The sequence below is a fragment of the Mobula hypostoma genome, chromosome 23 (assembly GCF_963921235.1).
Source record: "Mobula hypostoma chromosome 23, sMobHyp1.1, whole genome shotgun sequence".
In the NCBI taxonomy this organism is placed as follows: Eukaryota; Metazoa; Chordata; class Chondrichthyes; order Myliobatiformes; family Myliobatidae; genus Mobula; species Mobula hypostoma.
Genome location: NC_086119.1, coordinates 50,936,769 through 50,949,125, shown reverse-complemented (window position 1 = coordinate 50,949,125; position 12,357 = coordinate 50,936,769). Strand labels below are relative to the sequence as shown.

General features: G+C 45.1%; 1 protein-coding gene across 1 annotated transcript in view; it reads left to right on the top strand.

The window, feature by feature from the left end:
• spns2 (SPNS lysolipid transporter 2, sphingosine-1-phosphate) overlaps nt 1-12,357 on the top strand; it is a 104,414-nt gene that overhangs the window by 39,838 nt on the left and 52,219 nt on the right. Inside the window, exon 3 of the mRNA XM_063031495.1 lies at nt 10,261-10,397. Coding sequence (XP_062887565.1) covers nt 10,261-10,397 — 137 coding nt within the window. The remainder of the gene's footprint in view (nt 1-10,260; nt 10,398-12,357) is intronic.

The following is a 12,357-nucleotide window of genomic DNA, read 5'->3' as shown; positions in this document are numbered from 1 at the left end:
AGAGAAAGTATTTCGAAAACAAAAGAACAAAAATGGACGCAACAATACAAAATAAATAATTAAAACAGAACCACGTCAGTGTGCTGGAGGTGTCAAGTGGAAGCACAGATAAAGAGTTTGTAACTGATGGTCACCTATTTCCTATAACAAGGGCTAGATTGCCTCAGAGTCAGGGCCGTGCAGCAGGGAAACAAGACCTTCAGCCCATCGAGTCCCTGCTGTCCAGCAACCACTCACTGACACTGATCCTGCACCAACCCCATCATTTTATTCTCCCCATGTTCCTGTCACCCCCCCCACCCAGATTCTACTGTTTACCTAGACACTTGGGACAATTTACAGCGATGAACCCAGCCTATCAAACTGCACGTCTTTGGACTGTGGGAGGAAACCCACAGGGTCACAGGGAGAGCATGCAGACTCCACACAAATAGCAGCTAAGGTCTCCTGTCTATCTGCGGATTATAAAATCTTAAATGTACACTCAGAGTTCAAGTGGACCTTTGTGTTGTGCAGATGTTGCTCTGGGATTCCAGCAATGCAAAACAATTATGAGAAGTGTTTGGGCTGGAGATGAAGGTGGCTCCCTGGAGTAATAGTATCAAATGCATGAAATCAGTTTTCAACTTCACTGCACTGTCTCTTCTTAACTACGCTAGTACCTTATAGTTATCACACCGCTTTGTATTTCATTCCAGCCAGTCATAGAACCTTGAGGAGTCTTTAATTTAGCTGATCTGATTCGCTGTTGGAAATTACTAATCTCCTAGTTATGCTGCAGCTGATTTTGTGTGAAGTTATGCAGGAAAACTTCCGCAAATTCCTGCCCGCATTCTGTAAGTAAGAAAGGTATGGTATCATTGTTGATGAAATAGCCCTCTGAATTCCTCCGACCTCCAGGGACCTCAGCCCAGGGCAAGCTACTGTTGCAATAGATAAGGGGTCACAACCTGGGATCCGCCAGTCAGGACAGAAACCTCTTCACCCAGGGGGCAGGGAATCTGAAGTCTGCCACAAAAGAAGTCATAGAGACTCAGTCACAGAGTTTACTCAGATAGAGACTAATTTTGCATTGATATTAAATGAATGAAGGGATATGGGAAATGGTGCTGAGTTTATAGATCGGTGAGCAGGTACGAAAGGCTGTCATGAAGCAGAGTCTTGACACGAAACGTTCAGCATCCCTTTACCTCCACAGATGCTGATTGACCCATTGACATCTTCCAGCAGTTCACTTCCTAGTCCAGATTCCAGCCTCTGCAGTCTCCATGGTTTTCTCCTGCCTCTGTTTCTCATGCTCCTGTTTGAGATTAAACTGCCCCACCCAGTGGGTATGATTTCCTAGAAGAGTAGAAGGAGTCCTCCTTGGTGTCCTGGGTGCACTAACCTCTCAGTTACCATCACCTGAGCTATGGGATTGCACTATGCCTGCCTGTTTTACATCAGCGATTGACATTCCTTTGGTCTGAAGTCCCTCTACAGCAAAAGTCCTGCTGGTATTACATTTTTCTCAAGGGAATTTTGCTTGAATCATTGCTTGGCCACTTCTCCTGTTCACTTCCCTTCATCATATCACTTCTGTTTGCTTTAGCTCCTCCTTCTGCTGTTCTGACCATCCTCCAACCTCGCTCCCCCCTCCCTTCTTTATCCCTCTTTCAAGCAAGGAGCTGGCATACTTAAGGGTTCCTCCTGACAGAGGCCTGAGAAATGCTCAGCAGAGTTCAAAGGCTTCTGTCCAAACGTGGGATCTCACAACTGAAGCTTGGTTGCAGAAGGGAATAACTGGAGAGAAGTTCCTCATGGTCAGGTGGGAATTCAGCCCACTTATGGGAAGAATTAGGCATCACTCACGAATAAACTCTTCTTGGACTCACAGCTAGGTACAGGTATCGCTTATAACTGACATTTCGATGACAAACTCTGCTACCTTCTTCAGGGGTGATGCCTGGGTATGTCTACTCTGTTGGCATTTATAGCCTAGTGATTTGTCTCTCCTGATTGGTTAGTCCTCATCCAATCAGGATCCGTTCTCCCACCTGGATTATAATCAAATTCCAGTTCTCACTTAGAGTGAGACCTTCATCTTTGTTAAAATTCTTTTGCTCTGATTTTACTTCAAGGGGAGAGGTGTCTATTGGGTGACCCAGGGCTCGCAGTCCTGTCCAGCATATCCACAGATCCAAATGTAGGCTAGAGTGAACTGGAGAGGGTGGGAAGAGGTGGCGATGGGAGGTACACTTCCAGAAACCCATGTTGTGAGTTGAGAGTTTAAAAAAAGTAACCTGTCAGGATCTGCCAAGACTTCCCGTCAATAGCAAGTACAGAAACATAATAAATCCTTGGATGATAAGATGGCAAACAGGAGCTTTTAACCCTGGGTGTTGTCCGACACGGTAGCTTTAAATAAGAATATCCTATTCATACATACAATGCACAGAATGGGCAATGGTGGAATAAAGCTTTCATTTAGTTTCACTTTTGACACTTTCCGTCATTCAGCAGACACATTCCTGTTTAAAAAAATGATGTTGTTTGTTTCACGAGAACGTTGGGTATTTTACTGGAAATAATAGTCATATCCTCCAACGGTGGACCTTGGGGACTTGCGCTTCCTGCAACATAACTGAAACGCTGGCTGAATTTGGAAAGAATTTGCTCCCCGTCAGCTCTGCTGATACACTTGTTCCATCTTTGTCCCTACCAGAACACTCAATGATTTGGTGGTTTTGTGGCCAAGTTTGCGGATGATACGAAGATAGGTGAAGGTGCATGTAGCTTTGAAGAAGCAGAGTGGCTAGAGAAAGACTTAGATAGATTGGAAGAATGGGCAAAGAAGTGGCAGTATTGAGAAGTGTATGATCAAATGCAGTTTGGTAGAAGAAATAAAAGTGTAGACTATTTTCTAAATGGAGAGAAAATTCAAAAATCTGAGGTGCAAAGGGACTTGGGAGTCCTTGTGCAGGATTCCCTAAAGGTTAATTGCAGGTTGAGTTGGTGTTGGGGAAGGCAAGTGTGATGTTAGCATTTATTTCAGGAGGTCTAGAATATAAAGAACGTGATGTTGAGGCTTTATAAAGCACTGGCAAGGCCTCACTTGGCATATTGTGAGCAGTTTTGGGCCCCTTATCTAAGAAAGGATGTGCTGACATTGGAGAGGGTTCAAGGGAGGTTCTTGAAAATGATTCCAGGTTTGAAAGGCTTGTCATATGAGGAACGATTGATGGCTCTGGGCCTCTACTCACAGGAATTCAGAAGAATGAGGGGTGACCTCATGTAACCTATCAAACGTCGAAAGGCCTCCATAGAGTGGATGTGGAGAGGATGTTTCCAATGACGAGGGAATCTAAGGCCAGAGGACACAGACTCATAATAGAGGGACGTCCTTTTTGAACAGAGAAGGAATTTCTTTCACCGGAGAGTGGGGAATTTGTAGAGTTCATTGACACAGGCGTGATTAGGTATATTTAAGGCAGAGGTTGATAGATTTTTTATTAGTCAGGGCATGAAGTGATATGGGGAGAAGGCAGGAGACTGGGGCTGAGAGGTATACTGGATCAGCCATGATGAAACGGTGAAGTGGACTCAGTAGGCTAAATGGTCTAATTCTGCTCCTATATCTTGTGGTCTTAATACTCCATGGGTTGGCTGGTGGGATTGGACAGTTACCTAATCCCTTGTTCCCCAGCAGTTTGACCAGCACATCGAGTTCCCTTATGGCAAGCACAACAATCAAATTGTTCCCAAGGGCAGCAGTGAATGACGTTAACAAGCCAGATCTCGTCAATCACACAGTTGAGACCAACGGTGCAAAGTGTAGGTCACTGCCACCTATAAATAAATCATTGCAGTAATGGAACACAAAAATAAATTGAGAATTGATGCACTTGTCAAAGAACCTGCAGGGGCTTTTGGCTGTAGCCTGTTTTAATTAAATCGTTCAGGTAAGCAATCCCACACATCCATGGGAAGTGCATTATGCCGTGACGCACACACTACCCCATGACGTTACCGAAGCATACAAAACTTTTGGGATGCAACAACCAAGTTGTGTCCAGCAAACTCTACAAACTGTGGTGAGCAGGATGACTGGATCAACTGTGTTTATTGATGTGTAAGCACTGTCCTGGTTACTGAGCTGGGGGTTCCTTGCCTTTTGCCACAATAATGCTGTAGGAATCTTTACATCCATGGGGTAGGGCAAGCAGAGCCCATTCAGCAAGATCAACTCTCCTCTTGTGCCTCAGATCCATGTTGTTGATCTCCATATCCCCCAATTCCTTGAATGGCCAAAATTCTCTCCATCTCACTCTCATCCTGATGACTGGGCACTCCCTGTAGAAATCCACAAAGATTTACACTGCCCACAAGAAGTAACTTATCCTCATTTCTATCCTAAAAGGGTAATTCCCCATCCTGAGAGTTTAAGTCCTGGCTCTAGACTCTCCAGCATCCTCCCTGTCGAAACCTCGAACATCTCCTTCGTACCCAGTCGTAGACCAGAACAACACAATTCTGACCAGATCACCCAAAATCTCAGTAGTACTCCGCACTCTGAAATCTTCCCACTCGGTTTATGGAAGGGGATCACTGGATCCTGCACTAGATCTTCCGTTGTCAGTTTATTGAAAGAACTCGCCAAGTAATTCCGCTCCCCTGCTTCTCCAAAGAAAACCTTGCTTTTTCTGTTCACTTCTCCAACTCCCTTTAGAAGGTTATCATTAAATCTGCTTCCAGCATCCTTCCAGCTTGGAAACTACAGAACAACTGGCTGCCAAAAACCAACCCTCCCTATTGAGCCTTGTGTTCCTCGGCCAACGGTCCTAAATCTGTGCATATTGGTTGTCAGACTTGCTGCCAGTTCAAACAGTTGCTTCCTCGTTAACAGAACACCTTCTTATTTTAATCTCCTCCACTTAATCCTGGTTCCTGTTTGAAGGGGAGGGGATGGAAAAACTCAATTTATTTAATCTCTTCATATGGCTTCAATCCCTCTTTCTGAAAGTAATTATATCTGTGTCTAATTTCAAGTGAGCCCATAGATTCATAGAGCATGGATACAGGCTCTTCAGCCCATCTAGTCCATGGCGTCCATCCAGTTAGTCCAGATTTGCTGTGTTCAGTCTATATCCCTTCAAGCACTGCCCGTTCATGCACTTATCCAAGCGACTCTTAAAAGATACATTTTCACCTACCCCAACCACTTCTGGCAACTCATTCTGCACACTTGCCATCCACTATGCAGGTCCCTTTTAAATTTTCTCCTCTTACCCTAAACCTCCATACCCTAGTTTTGGACTCCCTTAACCTAGAGGAAAACGCTGCTACTCCTGCACTTCTTCTATGTATCTCATAATTACAACATTATAAAAGTCGTCTGTCATTCTCCTATGTTCCAAGGAATAGAGCCATAGTCCGGCCAACTTCTCCCCATAACTCAGGCCCTCCAGATCTTGCAACATCCTCATAAGCCTAACTCAGCAAGCTATCTCTTTATGGGAGATTGCAGGAAGCACCTATGGGTTCTGGGTGTTGAGCAAACTCAGGGATTATTGTTGGGAGTTTCGGACATCTGCAGTGTCACAATGGGATGTTGCTCACATTTCAATTATTCTTCAGTGTTAGCAATTCGTCGGTGGCGCCATAGCAACAGCCAGACTTTATTCAGTGGTGTCTGCTGTTAATCTTGTTGCCTTCCTGTGCATCGTTCTGGAATGCCGGCAGGGTGTAAACAGGGGAAGGAAATCTCGGCAAAAGTTACAGAGTGCACTTCCTGTTTTCCACCAACACCACCGCCTCACTACACGTCGGGAGCAAGATGTGGCCGGGCACTCTGCTGATGTATTTAAAGGAACCATTCTTTATCGCGCTATTCCAGACCTCTCCCCCTTCAACTCTGTTCCAATTAAGCTCTGCTCAGATTAATGGATGGCTGATGGATCAAGGCTTTGTTACTTGGAAACTGCTCACATACCATGGGCCACGTACACATTTCCTAGTCCAACACCCTAACTGTGAATTTAATGTCACGTAGCATTAATTGTAGATGTCAGTGAATGGGATATGTAACTTCGGAAGAATGGAGCATATTGATGACAATGGATTTTCATTCGACCTCAGGATTACATATGGGGGGAAATGTAACAGTTGATGTTTTGGGCTGAGATCCTTCATCAGGACCCGAAATGTTGACTCCTTATTTCCCTCTTTACTTCCCAGTGTTTTCTGTATGTTACTCAAGACTTCCAGCATTTGCAGAATCTCTCTTGTTTGTGATCTTTTTCCATAGCTGCTGCCTGCCCTGCTGAGTTCCTCCAGCATTTTGTGTGTGTTGCTTGGTTTTCCAGCATCTGCAGATTTTCTCTTGTTTGTGATCTGTGGAATCTCTTGTGTCTCAGGACTACATGCCACCTCTTGGTATATGTTGAATTGTTGCTATGTAACCACGAAGGGACAGCAGCTTCATAGGGAATGGAAAGGATTAGTAGTTGAGGTATTGGACTGGAAAGGGCATAGGAAGCTCTATTGTACAGGATGGTTTGATACTGCGAAGTCCTCTGTGGGCCTGATCGTTGGAGTTTGACCTGCTTTAACTCTTCAGAGCAGGTGGGCAAATATTACTAAGAGATAGTATTAACCTTGCATGCAGATTTATGTTCAAAAACCAGGGGACATGCATCTCAAGTGAGGGAGGTAAGTTTTTTACACACAGAGTGGTGGGTACCTGGAGGTGGTGGGGGTAGATTTAAGAGAGGCTGTTGGACAGACGCATGAATGTACAGGAAATGGTAGAATATGGATCATGTGCAGGCAGAAGGAGTTTACTTTAATTCAGAACTGTGATGGGGGGGGTGGGGTTGAAGGGACTGGCCCTGTGCTGAACTTCAGCACTGATGGCTGAAGGGTGGTTTGAATCCACAGCCACGTGCCTTTGTAATGTGAAAGATGTTGACAGCAGTGCGTTGAGACAGCAACCCTGGGGAGCTCAGGCTGGATCATCAGCTGTAAGCAGAAGGCAGTTTATCAGTGTTATAATTGCATTTCCCATGCAGCACAGCCTCTCCTGGAGCTCAAGGCTGGCTTAACGCCGCTTCCAGATTTTGGCTGTGATGAGCTGTGGTAACGTAACCATGCTAATCCGACCGGGCAGCTGCTCGGTACCATGTCCACTTACATGCTGGGACCCGGTTCAGGGTGGGTCTAGGGGAACCCCTAGCGACACCTTTCAATCTGTTGTCAGTGGAATAAGTCTATTATCTGTGGGAATTATCATTTCCACTGAGCCTCTTGAGATAATCCAGACTTACTTATAGAGCTTTAAAAAAATCAAATATTTTACAGCCACACTAAAGTCTGAGGATTTCTTCATCCACTGCATCTTAACAAGCACCTGAGAGCTCACTCCCTGTCTCTCTCTCTAGCTCCTGCGCTCTCTCTCTCTCACTATCTCCACTATCTCTATCTATCTATCCCGGCAGCATCCTCCCAACTGAATCACGGTCAGTGCCATAAAGCTACACTTCCACTGATATTCTTTCTGTCTGCTCAGCTACATTTCTGAAACTCAACCTACAATCCCCCCTTTCTGTTACAGTGGCTACATACCTTCTAAACAGCTTCACCTGAATGAAGTTCAGGAACTTTGTGTGTCCCTATATCTTTAACTCAGACTCCACACCTTCCCCCATTAATGTATTCAAGTTGTTGAACTCAGGGTGGCACGGTGGTACAGTGGTCAGCGCAATTCTTTACAGTGCCAGTAACCTGGGTTCAATTCCCGCTGCTGTCTGTAAGGAGTTTCTACGTTCTTCCTGTGACCATGTGGGTTTCCTCCGGGTGCTCCGGTTTCCTCCCACGGTCCGAAGACATACCAGTTTGTAGGTAATTTAGTCACAGGGTGGTAAATCTGTGGAATTTGTTGCCATGAGCGGCTGTGGAGGCCAAGTCATTAGGTGTATTTAAGGCAGAGATAGATAGGTTCTTGATTAGCCAGGGCATCAAAGGGTATGGAGTGAAGACAGGGGAGTGGGGATGAATGGAAGAATTGGATCAGCCCATGATTGAATGGCGGAGCAGACTCGATGGGCTGAATGGCCTACTTCTGCTCCTATACCTCATGGACTAATTTGGTCATTGTAAATTGTCCAGTGATTAGGCTAGGGTTAAATTGGGGGTTGCTGGGCAGCGCAGCTCGAAGGACTGTAAGGGCCTACTCTGCGTTGTATCTCAATAGTAAATAAATAAAGTCCCCTTGAATGTGAATTCACAAATCATTGGCATTTTATTCTGTCCATAGAACGCATACATGTTCTTTCAGACTATCAAGCCAGTTTCAGCAGTCTCAGCCGATTTCAGACACGGATACCAGGAAACTCTTACAACAAAACAATTATTAAAAACAATCATTAACATTCATGATAGACTTTATACTAAAATTGAAGTGTTTTAAGTTCAATCTGATGGTAGAGTCTTAAAGCCAAAAAAATATATATAAGGCCTGAGTTAGATATAGTAACTACGTTATCAAATACAACACGGATAACCAGTGGCTAATTTTAATGCATTAGCACATGGGTTGCAAATAATGTTTAAGGCAAAAGAACCAACAGGAAAAGAGGTTCATCTGTGGTAATCACTGGAAGTTAAAAATAACTTTAAACCAAAGGGAAAGGTTCATTGCTAAAATAACAATAGACCAAACGATTGGGAAAAACTTCTGAGACTCTGATAGGAGGATCCAGGTACCAAGGAAATAAGAAATTGGAAATGAGAGCAGTCTAGCCATAACAAAGAGGAAAAACTTTTATAGACAGGCAAAATAAAAAGTGTTTCTGAAGTTACTGAGCCCTCTTACTAAATGAAACAGGAGAAATTATATTGGAGAATGAGGAAATGGGTGGAGTTGAGCCTTTTTTTAAATGGTGAGGGTTTGCTTAGTGTTAATATTCAGAGGGAACTGAGTGTGTTTGTTCATAAGTCCATAAAAGTTAAAATTCTGTTGAAGCAAGCAAGTGCAAGAATAGAGAAGTGTTCATCCAGTGAGACAGCTTCTGCTCCTGCAATATTGTGTTCAGGCCTGGGTCTCTCTAATTGATGGAGGATGTGCTTGTGAGAGAGGGAGTGCACCAAGAGTTCACAGCTGCTGAGTTTGTTGTACGAGGAGATTTAGTAGAGTGGGACCACGTCTCCAAGATTTAGAAGGATCTCATTCAAAGGTGCAAGGTTCTTAAGGAGCTTGACAGGGTAGGAACAGAGTTAATGTTTCCTGTGTCCAGTGGTGGGGGAGGTGTGTTCAAAATTAGAGGTCACAGTCTCAAAATAATGGGTCAACTATTCAGCATTTAGAGGAGAAGAAACTTTTTCATACCTTTAACTCCCATTGAAGCAAGAATGAGACATTCCTTCTCAATTTACCATTTGGGAGTGATAATTTTCATCCTGTAAGGATGGATAAATCATCAAGTCATAAAGTTACAAAGCAGAGAAGCAGACCTTGCAGCCCAGCTCATCTGTGCTGACCTAAGCTAGTACCATGTGCCTGTATTTGGCCCATACGAGGATCAAACAGGGAATTTGCTTCCAAGCTGGTGGCATGAACATTGATTTCTCCTTCTGGTAATTTTTTTCCTCTTTATTCCCCCTCCCCCTTCCCTCTGCTTCTATTCCCACACTGGCCTCTTGGCTCTTTGTCTCACCCGTCTATCACCTCCCCCTGGTGCCCATCCTTCTTCCTTTTCTCCCATGGTCCACTTTCCTCTCTTATCAGATTCCTTCTTCTCCAGCCCTTCACGTTTCCCACCCACCTAGCTTCACCTATCATCTTCTGACTTGTTCTCCATTCCCCCTCCTCCCCACCTTTTTATTCTGGCATCTTCCCCCTTCCTTACCAGTCCCAATTAAGGGTCTCAGTCTGAAACATCGACTGTTCATGAGTGCTGCCTGACCTGCTGAGATCCTCCAGAATTCTGAGTGTGTTGCAAGGGATTTGCTTGCTACTTTGTCCTTGGAAACTGACAATGAAACCAGATTCCTGTAAAAATGTGTAGGGATTGTGGCTGAAGAGATACCTTCCATGGCAGTCTGCATGTCCGTGTGTCACTGGCATCTAAACACACATGTTTAAAGCACATTAAATATATCCACTGAAGTCGATCAATTGAATTTATAGATGGAAATCACAGGTTGAACATCACTGTCAGTGTTTTTTACAACAGCCTTGTAAAACACTGTAATTTTATGCATCATTTCTTTTCTCTTCTCAAGCTTTCATCTGCAGTTTCATGGTGGCCACGCCAATCTTTGGTTTCCTAGGCGACCGCTTCAACAGGAAGTTCATCCTGAGTTGTGGGATATTCTTCTGGTCGGCAATCACCTTGTCCAGCTCCTTCATCACCAAGCCGGTATGTATCAGAATCTCTTTCACTGCTCGTTGAGTCCATCGTTGTTAAACCCGCCAGCTCCTGGCTCCACGTGTGAAGCTCCTGGCTTGTTGGACCTCGAGGTCCGGAATCAACCTGTAGCTTGCTGCTGTATCTGTGACAGTTGACCACGAGGAGGGGAGTACCGTAACCAACGTGGCTGATCCTGGACAGTACGTGCCTCTTCAGAGGGGCAGGTAGTGAGGGATCAGCAGTGGGGCCTAGTTGCCTCTCCTCCTCCAATTGTGACTGTCCATGGCTGGCCTCTCAGTCAAAACGTTAGGAACAGGAGCAGGACAAGGCCAAGTGATGCATTGAACTAGCTCTTCCATGGCTACCTTCCACCTCGGCTCTTTTCCCTGTGCTTATCTCATTTTTATCACGAGCACTGCGTATGTAGGCCCTCAGCATTGTCAATGCTCCTTTCCATTTGTCCAACATTCACTTTGACCCTCTACCATCAGGCAGGAGGTATCATAGCATAAGGACAAGGCCTGTTAGGACAGGAAACAGCTTTTTCCCCCAGGCTGTGAGAACACTGAACATAGAAATCTACAGCACATTACAGGCCCTTCGGCCCACAATGTTGTACTGACCATGTAACCTACTCTAGAAACAGCACAGTCCTCTATTTTTCTAAGTTCCATGTACCTATCTAAGAGTCTCTTAAAAGATCCTATTGTATCCACCTCCACCAGCGCCTCCAGCAGTGCGTTCCACGGACCCACTAGTCTCTGTGTGAAAAACTTACCCCTGACATCCCCTCAGTACCTATTTCCAAGCACCTTAAAACTCTGCCCCCTCGTGTTAGCAATTTCAGCCCTGGGAAAAGGCCTCTGGATATCCACACGATCAATGCCCCTCATCATTTTAACTGAACTAAGGAGCAGGGAGATGACTGAACTCCCTGCCATCACCGAGGTCTCATCACGTATGAAGTGCCAGTAGTGTTTACTTTTTAACTTGTGTCATAACTGCACCTTTTTATAAGCCAATTAATTTGTGGTAATATCACTTTGTGTATTGTGTGTGAGTTATATGTACAGTGTTGGGCACCTCCGTAAACATGAACTTGAACTCCATGTCTGGTGATAATATTGAAAAAATTCTGTTTAATCGGGCAGGCAAGATTCTATCAGGTAAATGTTGAATTTTCCAGTCTCAGATGGACTGCTTCCCTTCAGTCCCTTTTCTCTCCCCTCTTGATCCACCCAGTTCTTCCCACACCCTCCCCAGCCCCCTATCACTATGTTCTTGCCCGACCCCACCCACTCCATCTGCCCACCACCCGCACACTGGGTCCTCTCCCCAGCATCTGCCCTCCCCATCCCCCTTCATTACATGCTCCACCTTCATGTCCTGTCAGATCCCAGCATCTGCAGCCCCCTGTTTCCTTCACCTAACAGTTTCTATCACTATACCCACTCTCCCCTCTTTCTGCCTATGGCCCTCCTCGCCCCCTTACACCTCCTTGCCATCTCCCCTCTATCTTTCGGTCCAGATGAAAGGTCTCGACCCGAAATATCAACTGTACAATTCCCCCACAGACGCTGCCTGACTTACTGAGCTCCTCCAGCAACTGTTCATTGTTCCGGGTTCCAGCATCTGCGGAGTCTTGTTTCTCAATATCCTATGACATGACCACCATTTTTTGGCCAGAACTGGCTGCATCCTCTGTAATTAATGTTGCGACGACTCAAATTGAAACAAGAAATTTAAATGAAGCCTCAGCACCACAGTTAGACGCGGCCAGCCTGTCAGATACCTAACTGGCAGATCTACCCCACTGTATTTACACCACTCTGGGTGTAGCATTGTGCAATATTTCCCCTGTTAGATCTTCAAAGGATAATTTTGCCCTGAGCTAGAAAAGCAGCTTCTCTCTGCGTGTATCCGAACCCATTTGCAATTGTGGTCTAACCAATTCTCTTGCCCAACCCAC